This window comes from Mustela putorius, unplaced genomic scaffold (assembly GCF_011764305.1).
Source record: "Mustela putorius furo isolate JIRA1106 unplaced genomic scaffold, ASM1176430v1.1 tig00003834_pilon_pilon_pilon, whole genome shotgun sequence".
In the NCBI taxonomy this organism is placed as follows: domain Eukaryota; kingdom Metazoa; phylum Chordata; class Mammalia; order Carnivora; family Mustelidae; genus Mustela; species Mustela putorius.
The window spans coordinates 89,197,012-89,212,073 of record NW_025421987.1 but is presented as its reverse complement, the minus strand read 5'-3'; the positions used below and the strand labels follow the sequence as shown (position 1 = coordinate 89,212,073).

Genomic DNA, 15,062 nt, shown 5'->3' with positions numbered 1-15,062 from the left:
TGTATGTGGCTAACGACGGAATGCGAGCTCAGAAAGGGCAGGGCTGACAGCAGCAGCAGCAGCAGCAGTGGCAGCAGGAGCCAGGCTGACTCCCCAGAAGCCAGCCTTACCCCAGTGAGCAGCCATCCCGCTGCTCTAGGGGCACCTGGGACACTGTGCGTAATGGAATTAAATGAACTCTTCTCATCGCGATAAAGAAAGAAGGGAATTTCATAAATGACATGGCCATAAGCATTTAGTGAGCTGACCTCTACGGTCACCTGGGCACCGTGAAGAGCCCAGAGTCAACCACAATGTTGGCACCATCAATGCCCGGACTCTGGGAACCCAAAGGGGCCACCTGGGGTATCCAGTGCACCCTCCTCGTTTCTGTAGAGGGGGAAGTGAGGAGCAAAAGGGGACATGATTTCTCCAGTGTCATGCGGGGTCTGAGACAGGACTAGAATGATGGTCTGCCCTCTTCTAATCCAGTACTCTTCCTGGGCTATAGCATTGCTTTGTAAACAAACAAAAAACCAACTTCACAGGCCTTTAAAGCACACTTCATTTTTACTGCTCTCATTTCATTCTCATCTCATAAAGGCACCTTTATGCAACTCTGGGCACAAAATCCCAGGCCATTTAAGGTCAAAGCCTATTGGTATGCATAGCAAGTGTGTGGGCAGTGTTGGGAAGCTTTTCTTCTTTAAGCCTCAGTTTCTCATTCTGTAAAATGACCTCAAAGGCATCTATCAGCTTTTTCACACTTATGAATCAGGTCGGTTTTAAGGCTGGAGGTGGCTGTTCCTCCGTAGTCATAAAGTCTGGCATGAAAGTTGGTAGATTACCTTTTCTCATGTTAAGGACACAGACACAGATGCAGCTTGGGCTCTAGGGCAAAACAAAGAACCCCACATCAATCAGGTGGTGGGTTTCAGCTAGAGCAATGAGTGGATCGAACACAGTCCTAGAGAGCCGGGGAGGCCCCATCCCCAGTGTCTTGGGAAGATCACCCAGCAGGACGAGATGAACCACGGGCGAGGGTGTGGTGGTAAGGCAGTTCAGGCTCTCCTTCCCAGAGGGAAGAGGGAGCTTGTAAGTACTGTCCTCAGATGAGCTAGTAAAAAACAAGAAAATGGCTTCAAAGAGGGGGCTCTGCATAACTAGAACCAGGATAAGAAAACATTTTAAAATCACTTCCAGTGCCCTTTTGATATACAGATTATAAGAGAAGGACTTGTGTGCTTTGCTGTAGAAATGACTACATGCCCCTTGGGCAAGAAGCCTTCCTTGTCATTTTCAGCCTGGATTATGAGCCTCTTATGTGTGTACCCACAGCACCTGTGCGTACCTCTGTGGGGCCCTTCGCAGCCGCCTAGCCTGACCTGACCTGACCTGACCGCCTGTCATATATGCTCAGTCAGTGCCTGTAACGCAACCAATCTCTGTGACTTGGAGCACCAAGCTCCTACTGCTTTGAGAGGAGTTAATTTTCCTCCTTTCCCCTGAGTGAGGTTGACTCTTCTGTCCCACAGAAGTATCAGAGCCATGGTTAAAGAGCAGTGTAACAATAATAATTATGGTAACAAGAATACCATTTGTCCCTAATTTAGCACTTTGTGATTTACAATGTCCTTTAATACCCAGTTTTGCATTTTAGTCACTCAGCCAAATCTGAGGAGGTTCCTAAGGATTTGAGTACTTTTCACAGGTGGGGAAATTGAGACTGAGTGGTGAAGTGACTTACCCAGTGTCGCTAGCCTTAAATGAAAGCCTAAGATCTAAAACCCAAGTCCTGTGAACACAGGCATCAGGGGGCTTTCCTGGCCTGAATAATTGCCGTATTTGTGGAAACCCAGCTCTGCTGGGCCTTTCCATGCCTGCCATGCAGTGATGGGGGTGGGGAGCTAACCACAGACCTCACAGCGGTAGCAATGAACATGGAAATCGCGATCCAGAGCCACAATCCGGACAGTCTCCTCCTGGCCTGGGGCTGGCATGATAGGCTCCTTGCACACAGAACATCGGGGGGCAAATTTCCTGTAAATGGAGACACAGGTCTGGTTAGATTCTGACCAATGGGGGAGACCCGGAAGTGAAAAAGAAAAGGAGTTAGCAAAGGGTGAGGACATCTGCTCTGTCGTCTTGTGTGACCTTGAGCAAGTCCCTTTCCTTCTCTGGGTCTGCTTCCTCAGCTATCAGGGATTTAAGACTTGGTGATTTGTGGAGGTCCTTCTAAACAAGAACATTGTGATATTTGGTGAGGTGGGGAGTTAGTGCATGAAGTGCTTCTAGGAGCTCCTGGCCACTTGGTGTGTGACATGAAGTTCGCTGGTGGATAGATTGCAAACACAGACCCTGGGCTAGGAAAGGGGCCTGGGACCCTTACTTGTTTCCTTTGCTTGACTTTGTCTTGCTTGACTATCTGCTTCTAGACTTGTGTACTTGCTCCCCAGGCCCTACACAAATATTCTGAGATTGGTAATTGTGTCATTCCCACTTACTACAGCCTCTTTCTCTCAAACTGAGCTCTAGGAATTAACACAAGAAACCTCAACCACACCTTGTCGAAACAGCAGAGTAGCCAGTCTGAATACACCAAACTTGACACCAAACTCACTATGACCAAGTTTGCACTTCCTATGTTTCAGTTGTGTTAAACTGTGGTTTAAAAAGAAAAAAAAGTTCCAAAGCCATCAAGTTCTTTATTCTTTTTTTTTTTCTTTAAGATTTTATTCATTTATTTGACAGAGAGAGATCACAAGCAGGCAGAGAGGCAGGCAGAGAGAGAAGGGGGGAAGCAGGCTCCCCGCTGAGCAGAGAGCCCAGTGCGGGGTTCAATCCCAAGAACCTGAGATCATGACCTGAGCTGAAGGCAGAGGCTTAACCCATTGAGCCATGCAGGTGCCCCAAGTTCTTTATTCTTTAGAGGGTCTTAACACTTCCAAAAGGTGTAAACACTTAGACGTGTAGATACACATACACATACATGTGCTTTTGAGACTAATTGTTGGTGAGGAATCCTAATATTTCCTGATCTCTTACTATTCCTTAATACGATCGAAGGCCCTAAAATCTGTCTCTCATAACAGATTAAGAGGCTGCAAATACAGGCTGTGCATTCATCTGTATCTCCTGGAAATTAGGGGTGGCATTTGGGAAGGTGTGAAATGAGGCATGATTTGAAATGGCCATGGATTAAAAACTGAAGAGATGGAGAGGAAAAAAAAAAGGACAAACAGACTGAGCGAGCCGGTTTTTTTCATGGTAATGGTTTTGAGATTAATGACGTTAAAATTTATCTATTTGTAGCAAGACTTAAAAAGAAATAATGATAGTAATCTAATACTTTGCAGAGCACTTTATGGTTGTCAAAGCATTTTTACATACATTATACTCTATATGTACATATTAATTTTCTTGGCAGCACCCAAAAGGCATCTGTGTGGCTGCAATCTAAATAAATATGAATTAAGCAGCAGATCAATTGATTGCTATGAAAGAAAAATTAAAAGGATCATGGTACAACTGCAGCAGTAATCAGAGTTGTTATAATTGGCATTTTATGCAAGAAATTTACACCCAGTGGTAAAAAAAAAAAAAAAAATGCCTCGGACTACCTGATTATTTTTGGATCTGGGTCACCAGTAGTGAAATAAGCAGGCTTCTGGAATCCAGCGTGCAGAGTTTCCTTTCCCCACGCCCATCGAGACTGTAGTCTGTGAGGTCAGAAGCATATCTTGGCCCATCATTGAACTGTGAGCCTGCTCCTTTTTCCTCAGCCACAATCACTTACGTCTTTAGGATAAACTGAATTTGCCTATTTTAGTAGTAATTGTTTGCATATCTTTGGGGACCACTGAACTGTGAGTTTCTAGCGGGCAGGTTTTGCTCCATCTCTGAATCCCAGAAACAACTCCTACGACCAGGGCAAACAACGGAATTTCAGGCACTATCTAATGAAATGAAGCGTCTGCCATATTGCTCTATATAAAGATGTTACTTAGAGCTTCATGTTCAACCTCAAGGTCCTTCCTCTTTGGACCGGCATAAACTGTATTCTCGCTGAGTCATGATTCCTTCCTACCGATTGGCCTCATTTCCATGGTGGGAAAAAACAAAGTAAAGAGACAGGAAGTGGTTTCCACATTCCCCACAGTGTTCTTGGGCCGGCATTTTGAAGACTTTTCTAAATCCCAGGTGGTCTGTTTTAAGGCTCAGCTCACTAAGCAGACAATAATAATAATAATAATAATAATAATAAAACATTTGAGGAAAACAACCACTTTTGATGGTTGAAACAGCTACCATATATTGTGTGCTGATTATGTGCCAAGCCTTGTTAAGCCCTCTGTGCACTTGACCTCATTTTTTAACTGACAGCAACATTATGAAGAAGTAGCTTTTTTTTTTAATCATTTCTGCTTCATAGCCACAGGAGCCAAGGCTCAGAGTGGGCCGGTCTTCATCATCTTTATCCTGGCACATTTCTGGCAATCAACAAACGGGTGCTGATTAGACAAATAAGTGGATGGGTGTAATGTCTCTGATAAGAGAGCATGGATAGTGAAATAAAGGATCAACGCAATGAAAGGGTCAGCTAAATAAGCCGGCTTTTCTGAGCTCACTGTCCTGGCACTGGGAATACAGAAATAAACTAGGGCTCCAGCAGTCCTACTGGTGAGGGAGTTCTATATATTTCTGCATTTGTTCTATTAGTCGAGATGTATACATCCTGTCATATTGCAAAAATGCAATAGGTAAAGATATGTAAAACTGGGTGTGTGTATGTATATTCTTATGTATATTCTTTATTACTAACCAGGCTACGGTTAAGTATTAGGTATACCCGATTTACAAAATTCTACAGAACATAAACAGAGAGATATAAATTCATTCAGGGGGATGGGGGGGTTGAGGTCAGGGAACTGTTCTCAGAGGAGGTGGTAAATGAGCTGGGGCTTAAAAGATGGCTATTTAAGTGAAATGCAAAAGCATGTTTGGTGTCTGTAGTGTGTGTGTGTGTGTGTGTGTGTGTGTGTGTGTGGATGCGGGTGGATACACTCAGTTTGCCAGGGAACTAGTTTGAGCAGTCATCTGAAATAACATATGGGAAAAGAGTGGGTAGACCTAATAGGATGGAGGACTTGGGCCAACCTTGACTGAAGGTAGTTATGCAGGGGATGGCCCATTTACAAGGCCTCAAAAATAGTATTTGGGAAGCTTATTACTCACCGTGCAGTCCAAGACCACCGGGGAGCTTGTCAGAAATGCAGAATTGTAGGTCCCACCCCAGACCTACTGAATTAGAATTTGCAGTTTAACAAGATCCCTAGGTGACTTGTAAGCACATTAACATTTGGGAAGCACTGGTTTAGAAGACAGGATGCTAAGCAGGCGAGATGAATCCCTTCTCATGGGCCTTCTGCATCTCACAGTGACTTCCACTCCCAGGCTGCTCTAGTTACAGCCCAGCAAACCTTCCATGAGTTAGAGAAGCCCTTCCTCACTTTGTGCCCTTCTTTATTCCTGAGTTGTTCCTGCTGTCAGGAATCTCCATTTCTCACTTAAAATGCTCTTCCAATTCTGCTTCCAGAAGCCTCCCTAGATCTCAGGGCCAAGTGATCTTCTCTGACTCTGACAGCTCAAGCTTCTGCCTCTGCCTGTCTCATTGTGTCTGGCCCCTTCTGCCTGATATCACACATACTCTGTGCTTATTCTCCCCCTCCTCCTGGCAAGCTCCTTGCTGACAGGGGCTTTTCTCTCCGTGTCTGTGCATTTTCTACCCCTGCAATTTCTCTCCTTGGATCTCTCTCTCCTTTAGCACTGAGCACATAGAGGGCTCTTTGTAGACGTGGTTGAATTGAATTGAAAGATAACTCCTAAAAGCTCACAGAGTGAGACCAAGAATCAAGGCCGCCCAAAACAGTCTGCAGAAGGAGGTTGTATCCCCCAGTGTACTCTCTCGTTAGCCTGGCAATGCCTGCCCTGGGTGGGGCTTTTAGCTGCTTTGTGTTCTAGTACTTTCAAGGCTCACAAACAGAGTTCTGTAAAATGTATCTCTAATTTTCCTTTGGGAAATGGTGAAAAGATCAAAAAGCTTTCCCCACTACATACCTGCCAATCATCCAGACAACATTATTTTTTAAAAAAATAATCTGTGTCTTAACATGCCATTGAATTGGCGGTGGAGCTGGGGGCTCAGAGACGGTTCTTCCCTTTTAGCTGCTAAGACTGCTTGTCTGGAGTGTTCAGACCCACACACGTATGTCACCAGACCCAAGTCTCTAATTATGCTCCTCACTCTTAGAAATGAAAGACAAATGGCAGAGATATAAACTTCCATTTGTCAGAATTGATTTCCTGTTTTAATTGGGGGGTGTAATAGATCAGTCTTTTCTAAGCAACAGAAACGTGTGTGCTCTGATTACATCTACCCGTCCTCCTTGGATTAGGGTACGTCTAAGAAAGGAGAGAAACCGTGACAGAAACACACTCCCCATCGGTATCTTTTCACTTCCCTTAAATAGATGCAGGTTTTTTTGTTTTTTTAAATGTGTAATTACAAGCTAAAAATATCCATAACGTGAAGTACAATTTATGCTGTGACTGCCCTTTCAAAGTGAGCCCTTACTTGTCTAATTCAGGTTGAGAATTCCTGCCTCTGGGGTTTTTTTTTAATTCATTCAGCCTCACGTCTTTTGGTGAGGTTTTTCAATTTCTTTGCCACTTGGAAAGTGGTCAGGAAATTCACTTTTAAAATAGAGGAGTCTCAGGTCCCCAGACTGCCTGTGGCAAGTACCTCCTGATTGTTGACAATCAACAGAGCGATGAAAATTAACCCGCAAGTCTACACATCTGGAGGTCATAAAACGGAGACCCAAACTGGGGAGTCATGTGAGCTTTATCTCTGGGAGAGCTTCAGACTGTCCTCAAAGACCCAGACTGCCCAGCAAGGAAGCCAGAAAGCCTCTGTGCCAGCAGCTTGTAGATCTCCACTGTGGCTTTCGTATCATTTCTAAATATATGCAACAGATCTCATCAACCAATCAGCTAACTAAGAAAGGGGCCAGATAAACAGAAGCAAAACACAAAATTGTACAATTGTCAAGAAAACCCCAGCTATGACAGAGGAAAGAGGGCCCGACGAATGAGAAAACCGAATAAGGACACATTTTTTCCAGGCCCATGAGTAAGTGGTCGTGACCTTGAGAGTCGACTTCCTAATCTTCCTCAAAAGACTCCACAGGACCACATTCATTAATGTTATTAGAAAGTGTCCTGAGGAAGAGAAGGCCTGCGTCGGGAAAGAGGTTATGGGACGATGTGAATGTGTTGCTAATGACAGGAGAATGACCCCCAAATGTGAGGGGCTTGCCCTAGGAAGAGGGAATGAACTGTTCCGTGTCCATTGCCCTCTCCATATTACCCCCTCTCTGCAGACTGGCAAAGATACAGAGGACTGCTCTAGAGAGAACCTTGGACTGTCACACCTGGGGAGCTTTAAGACAGGCTCTGTTCTAATGAGCAGACTGAAAAGCTCCAAGGCATTCAGCAATTTGTCCACTGTAACACATCTTGCTCATGTATAGGCCAGGGAAGTCTACCTTAGGATCCTTCCTCTTTCCAATACACATATTCTGCAGCTGAGTCAACGTTCTTAGTATCAGAGCCGCACAAAGATGTGACAGATCAGCCCCCAGGGCAGCCTGTAGGCAGAAACAAGGCTGGAGGACAGCTGGATTAACTGATACCCATTCCTGCATTAGGAGAGGGGGATAAACAAGCCCTTCTTAAGGTCCCACCAAATCCTGGGATTCTGCAGCTTTGATAGAAGAGAACGGATGGCCCCGACATGAGGCTGTGAGAACAGATTCCAAAGGGGACTGGCAGGCTCGAGGGAACAAAGCAGACCGCCTACTTGTGGAAGTCCTCAATGCAGTGAATGAGGCCACCAGCATCCACGGTGAATGGGATCCCATCAAGGCTGCGGTGGCACATCACACAGGTAAAGCAGTGAGGATGATAGGCCTTCCCGGTGGCTCGCAGAATCCTCTCCATGATGGGCTTGGAGCACACGCTGCACTGCTCCAGGGTATTCTGGGGAGGGAAAGAGACAAGCCAGTGTCAGGTTGCAACTTGCTGTGTTCCATGCATGTAGTCCCTTATAGCATGACTAGCACCTTACAGACACACTGGTTCGTGTGCCTATCACAGTACCTGGAAGAAGGCAGAGTGTGTAACAAGGAAACACATGAAATAGATCGAGTGTCTTTTTTTAAATTCACGCATGGAGGTGGTGGCAAAGGATTGTGGCAGGTGGTGGCAGGGAGGTGGTTCTAGGATTTAGAACACACGTCTTCTGACTTCTCTCCCTTTTCTACCACTACTGCAGGGTTGATGGCAAATGTTCCTGTGAAGGCACAGAGAGTAAGTATTTCTGGGTTTGCTGCAGCATTTCAGTTCTGCTGTCATAGGGTGAAAGCAGCTGCAAACAGTACTAAGCAGATGGGCATGACCGTGTTCCAATAAAACTTTATTTACAAAAGCAGGCTGGAGTTAGCTCACAGCTGCAGTTTCTGGACCCCTGAACTACATAACCCAGGTTCTCCTCTGGAAGAACACATAACTATTCTGAAACCCGATTAGTCATCAAAAACCTGGCAGGGTCACCAAGGACCTTAAGATTTTAGAGTGGTCTGCCTGATGACGGACATACACAGAGCATGCCGGGTGCAGAGCCCCATCAGAGCTCATCATCAATGAGGCTACTGATTATTTTAAGCCTTGATTCAAACACCACCTCCAAGTTCAGTGTTGTGAACTCTTGATAGAAATGTTGAATCTAGAGAGGCTCCTGTTATGATAAGTGAATTAGGATAGTCAACTTCTCTGGCTTAAAAAAATATGCTGAACTTTAAAAATGAAAAACAAAAATGCTCCCACAAAAGGATACCACATATTGAGTCAGGACTCTAAAAGATTGATAAAATTTGCTATTAACTTTCTATCCTCCCCTAGAATCCCATGCTGTCTTACCAAACAACTATGTTTCCCAGGTAATATGCTATGTTCCAAGTGAGATGTCTGGACTGATGGGGAGTTTACAATCCAGAATAAACCTGAGATGGGGGTCTGATGAGAAAGATGCAGAACTGGAACTGCCCTCTCACCACAAGAACCTTTAAATGCCTGTAGGCATCAGTGCTGACATCTCCACCACAGCAACAGTCTCTGACTGGCTTGCTTCCTTGTTTGCATCTCTCCTCCTATAACACTGTAACTCCTATAACACTAGAACTCCCTATCCCCAAAATGATTTTTGGTTTCCTTTCTAAAACACAGATGTGACCAAGTCACATGGCTGCTACCAAAAACTTCTATGGCTCTACAATGTGAAAAGCCCTCATTCCTCAACTGACATCCAACCTCCGTTTCTAGGGTCAGGTTTTCCTAATGTCTCAGACTGCTCTACTCTTATTCAATCTGTGCACAGGCTAATGCCAAGTATGAACCACAGTTTGTCATTTTGCCCTTTCAAGGTACAGATCAGAAGGTAACTTGCCAGTGAAGCCTTCCTGGATGCCTTCATTTGCAATCAACACCTTCTTCCTCTACCCTTCCCAAGCACTTAATTAAAACTGCTTATAGCATTACAGTGTCCGCTGTATTAAAATTATTTGTGGGGCGCCTGGATGGCTCAGTCAGTGAAGCTTTTGTCCTTGGCTCAGGTCATGATACCAGGGTCCGGGGATCGAGTTCCCCTTTGCTTCTCCCTCTGCCTGCTGCTCTCCCCTGCTTGTGCTTGCTCAGTCTCTCTCTCTGACAAATAGATAAATGAAGTCTTAAAAAAGTTATTTGCACATTTGTGCAAACTAATTTCTTTAAGGGAAGGGGCCATGTCTCTCTTTTTAAAGTTTAACATTTTAACTCCAGGGTAGTTAACATAGTGTTATATTAGTTTCAGGCGTACAATATAGTGATTCAATGATTCTATCACAGTGATTCTATATCACGCAGTGCTCATCATGATAAGGGAATTTTTTTTTTTTTTTAAGATTTTATTTATTTATTTGACAGGCAGAGATCACAATTAGGCAGAGAGGCAGGCAGAGAGAGAGAAGAAAATGGGCTTCCTGCTGAGCAGAGCGCCCGATGCAGGGCTCGATCCCAGGACCCTGGGATCATGACCTGAGCCGAAGGCAGAGGCTTAACCCACTGAGCCACCCAGGTGCCCCAATAAGTGAATTCTTAATTCCTGTCACCTATTTCACCCATCCCCCTACCCACCTCACCTCTGGTAGCCATCAGTCTGTTCTCTAGAGTTAAGGGTCTTGTTTCTTGGTTTCTTACTTTCTTTCCCTTTGTTCATTCGCTTCCTTTCTTAAATTCCACATATGGTATTTGTTATTCTTTCACTGTCTTGTGTTGCTTAGTATTATACACTCTAGCTTCATCTATGTTGTTACAAATGGCAAGATTTCATTCCTTTCTTTGTGGCTGAGTAATATTCCAGTGTGTGTGTGTACACCATATCTTTTTTATCCATTCATCTATTGGTGGACTTGGCCGTTGCAAACAATGCTGCAAAAAACATGTGGAATCATATATCCTTTCAAACTGGTATTTTTGTATTTGGGGGGGGTAAAAACTCAGTAGTGTGTCACTGGATTTCAGGATAGTTCTTATTTTTAACTTTTTGAGGACCATCTCTACTATTTTCAGTAGTGGCCACACCTGTTTGCATTATAACCAATAATGCACAAGGGTCCCCTTTTCTCCAAATCTTTGCCAATGCGTGTTGTTTTTTGTGTTTTTGATTTTTAGCCAACCTGACAACAATTTAGAATTGCATTTCCCTGATGGTAAGTGATGTTGAGTATCTTTTCTGTCGGCCATCTGGATATATTCTTTGGAGCAATGTCTGTTCTTGCCTTCTGCCCATTTATTAATTGGATTAGTGTGTGTGTGCATTTGTGTGTGTGTTGGATTGTATACTTTGTATATTGGATACTAACCCTTTATTGGATATGTTCATTTGCAAATATCTTCTCATATTTAGTAGGTTGTCTTTTAGTTTTGTTGATTGTTTCCTTCGCTGTGCAGAAGCTTTTTATTGTGATATAGTCCCAATAGCTTATTTTTGCTTTTATTTCCCTTGCCTCAGGAGACACATCTAGAAAAATATTGGTATGGCCAATATCCGAGGAATTACTGCCTATGCTCTCTTCTAGGATTTTTATGGTTTCAGGTCTCACATTAAGGTCTTTAATCGATTTTGAGTGTATTTTTGTGTATTGTGTAAAAAAGTGGTCTAGTTTCATTCTTTTGCATGTAGCAATTTTCCCAATACCATTTGAAGAGAATTTTTGATGAGACTTTTCCCACTGCATATTCCTGCCTTTGAACAGACTTTGAAGAGACTTTCCCACGACATTTCCCCGCCTATTTGTCAAAGATTAATTGACCATGTACTTGTGGCTTTGTCTCTGGGCTTTCTATCCTGTTTCACTGATCTATGTGTCTATTTTTTGTGCCGTACCATACTGTTCTGATGACTACAGCTCTGTGGTATAATTTGAAATCTGGAATTGTGATAACTTCAGCTTAGTTTTTTCTTTCTCGAGACTGCTGTTGCTGTTTGGGGTATTCTGTGGTTCCATACAAATTTTAGAATTTTTTATTCTATTTCTGTGAAAAATGCTGTTAGTATTTGGATAGGGATTGTATTAAATCTGTAGATTGCTTTTGGTACTATAGACATTTTAACAATATTTGTTTTTTCAACCCATGAACATGGAATATCTTTCTATTTGTGTTATCTTGAGTTTCTTTCATCAGCGATGTAGTTTACAGAGTACAGGTTCTTTTCTCCTTGGTTAAGTTTATTATTAGGTATTTCATTATTTTTGGTGTAATTGTAAATGGGTTGCTTTCTTAATTTCTCTTTCTGTCCCTTCCTTATTAGTATCTAGAAATGCAATGGATTTCTGCATATTGATTTTGCACCCTGTGGCCTTATGGAATTTATTTTTCAGTTCCAGTAGTGTTTTGGTGGAGTCTTTAGGGTTTTCTATGTATGTAGTACCATGTCATCTGCAAGTTGTCAAGGTTTTACTTCTTCCTTACCAATTTGGATGTCTTTACTTTTTCTTGTCTGAGTGCTGTTACTAGAACTTCTAGTACTATGTTGAATAAAAGTGGTGAAAGTAGACATTGTAGTCTTGTTCCTGATCTTAGGGGAAAATTCTCAGGTTTTCTTTTGTTTGTTTGTTTGTTTTTGTTTTTTACCATTCAGTATGATGTTAGCTGTGGGTTTTTCATCTATGGCCTTTACTATATTGAGGTATGTCCCCTCTAAGCCAACTTTTTTGAAGGTGTTTATCATGAATGTTGTACTTTATCAAATGCTTTTTCTGCATCTATCAAAATGACTATATAGTTTTTAACCTTTTTCTTGTTGATGTGCTATATCACATTGATTGATTTGTGAATACTGAAACACCCTTGAAACCCAGGAATAAATTCCACTTGATCATAGTCATGATTTTTTTTTCATGTATTGTTGGATTTAATTTGCTAATGTTTTGTTGAGGATTTTTACATTTGTGTTCATCAGTGATATTGGTCTGTAGTTTCCTTTTTGGGGGGAGGGTGTCTTCATCTGGTTTTGGTATCAGAGTAATGCAGGCCTCGGAGACCATGTCTTAAGAATGTATTTTGCAGTCTCATATTAACACCCAGTATCCTACCTGGAATAAAACTAACCCTAGGATGAATGTGTGCAAAAAGAATGAATGAAGGAGTATTATTTACATCCTACCCGGGCATTACTGGACCGGTTTGACTCTCCTGACTCTGGAATCCATCCCAAAATGAATTGGTAAATTCATCACCATCTTCTCCTCAAAGCTGTGGTTGCTGGAGGTTCTGAAATTGCTTAGTATGCCTCTGGTCACAGTCTAAACTCATGGAAACTATTAACCTATTTTCCCCCCATTTTGAAGTGGTGAAATTAAAATAGCAGAAGAACATAAGATGAAAGTCTGGAGAAAATGACCCTCTGGACAATGAGGGCCCTGCTTTTTCTCTGTCCTGGTGATCTGAGCTGATGTGGCTGCAAACTGTCTTCCCAGAGCTTGTGTTTTGCTCTTTGTGGCTTTTAACCATTTTTTTTTTTTTTTTTTTTTTTTAAGGCAGCCCTGTAATGGAAGAGAACAAACCAGAGAGTGTTTGACCAGCGAATGTTTTTGTTCGCACTGAGGCCTGGCTGCAAGATTTAGCCCATTTATTCAATACCAGCAGCAGCATATAAGGGTGAGCCAGTTTCTAAGGAAAGACTTTATGGTCTCTGGAAGCATTGTTTAAAGGACAGGTAATCTGCATGTTTATGCTACAAAGGAAGAGCAGTGTAAAAGATACCTAAAGTGAGACAACTATAATACGCCTGCAAATGAGAAAATGAAGGTTTTAGGAATATGGCTGACTGGAAGCTTGGGCTAGCAAATGGTGGAGGAGGACATATAAAACGTCTCTAGCCAGTTCCCTTTACTGAACCTTTCTCCTTTCAGTCTCTAGCTAGTCCACTAGAAGCCATAGACACATCTTCTCTTTGAGGAAGCGTAAAGACTCTTTACCCTTATCATGTTAAGTGTAGTTATCATCTGTCATCATACAAAGTTATTACAGTACTATTGATTCTATTTCCTGGGTTGTACTTTTTATCTCCATGACTTATTTATAACTGGAAGTTTGAATCATTATGTTGTGCACATGAAACTAATATACCATTGTATATCAGCTATACTTAATAACAATAATAATAATAATAATAATAATCCAAAGGTTATGAACATAGTGATTCAAAGGGGCACATGCACCCCAATGTTTATGTCAGCAATGGCTACAATAGCCAAAATATGAAAAGAACCCAGATGTCCATTGACAGATGAATGGATAAAGAAGATGTGGTATATACATAGACACATATATGTGCATTATATACATATATATACATATATACAATGGAATATTACTCAGCCCTCAAAAAGAATGAACTCTTGCCATTTACAATGATGTGGATAGAAGTAGAAGGTATTATGCTAAGCAAAATAAATCAGTCAGAGAAAGACAAATACCACATGACTTCACTCATATGTGGAATTTCAGAAACAAAACAGAAGAATATAGGGGATGGGAAGGAAAAACAAAGTGAGATGAAATCAGAGATGGAGACAAACCGCAGAGACTCTTAACTTTAGGAAACAAACTGAGGGTTCCTGGAGGGGAGTGGGGTAAGGAGATGGGGTAACTGGGTGATGATCATTAAGGAGGGCCCGTGATGTAATGAGCACTGGTTGTTATATGCAACTGGCGAATCATTAAATTCTACCCCTGAAACAAAGAAAACACTGTATGTTAACTAAATTAAATTTAAAGATATATTTATTTATTTATTTATTACAGAAGAAAGAGAGCGAGCAAGCAAGTGGGGGTAGGGACAGAGGGAGACTCTCCAGCAGACCTCCTGCTGAGCGTGGAGCTGGACGTGGGATGCTGGGCTTGAACACAAGACCTGAAAGATCATGACCTGAGCCAAAACTAAGAGTTGGACACTTAACTGACTAAACCACCTAGGTGTGCCCCCATTGAATTTAAATTAAAAAAAAAAATAGATGCACTCTCTAATAAATAGATAGGTAGATAGTAAAGGACTTTCACAATGTTAGAGAGGAAGGAATAAGGAATTCCTCTAGTCTAGGTCTCTGATTTCACAGGTGAAAAACAGACCCAGAGCACTAATACAGTTGGATGTGAGTCACGGAGTTCATTAGGGACAGAGGAGAGACAAGTACCCCAGATTCCTCCCTCACTCAGATATGGATCTGATGAATTAATTGTGTTGCCATAGGGAGGGAAAGCTGCTAGATGAAGAATATGGACCATTCATTAACATCCACTCTATGGGTCCTTGGGTAAATCTTTTCTTCTCCCTAGACCTCAGTTTTCTCAACTGCAAAACAATGATTAATTCTAACTACAATTGTATTGCTCTGTGATAGATCAGAATTAACAACAGCAGG

At 42.3% G+C, this 15,062-nt stretch overlaps 1 protein-coding gene across 14 annotated transcripts in view; it reads right to left on the bottom strand.

The window, feature by feature from the left end:
* LOC101676863 (LIM domain containing preferred translocation partner in lipoma) overlaps positions 1-15,062 on the bottom strand; it is a 655,863-nt gene that overhangs the window by 14,005 nt on the left and 626,796 nt on the right. For all 14 annotated transcript variants that reach the window (XM_045088088.1, XM_045088086.1, XM_045088092.1 and 11 more), the window contains 2 exons: positions 7,901-8,079; positions 1,899-2,019 (listed from right to left, as the gene is read on the bottom strand). In XM_045088088.1, coding sequence (XP_044944023.1) covers positions 1,899-2,019; positions 7,901-8,079 — 300 coding nt within the window. The remainder of the gene's footprint in view (positions 1-1,898; positions 2,020-7,900; positions 8,080-15,062) is intronic.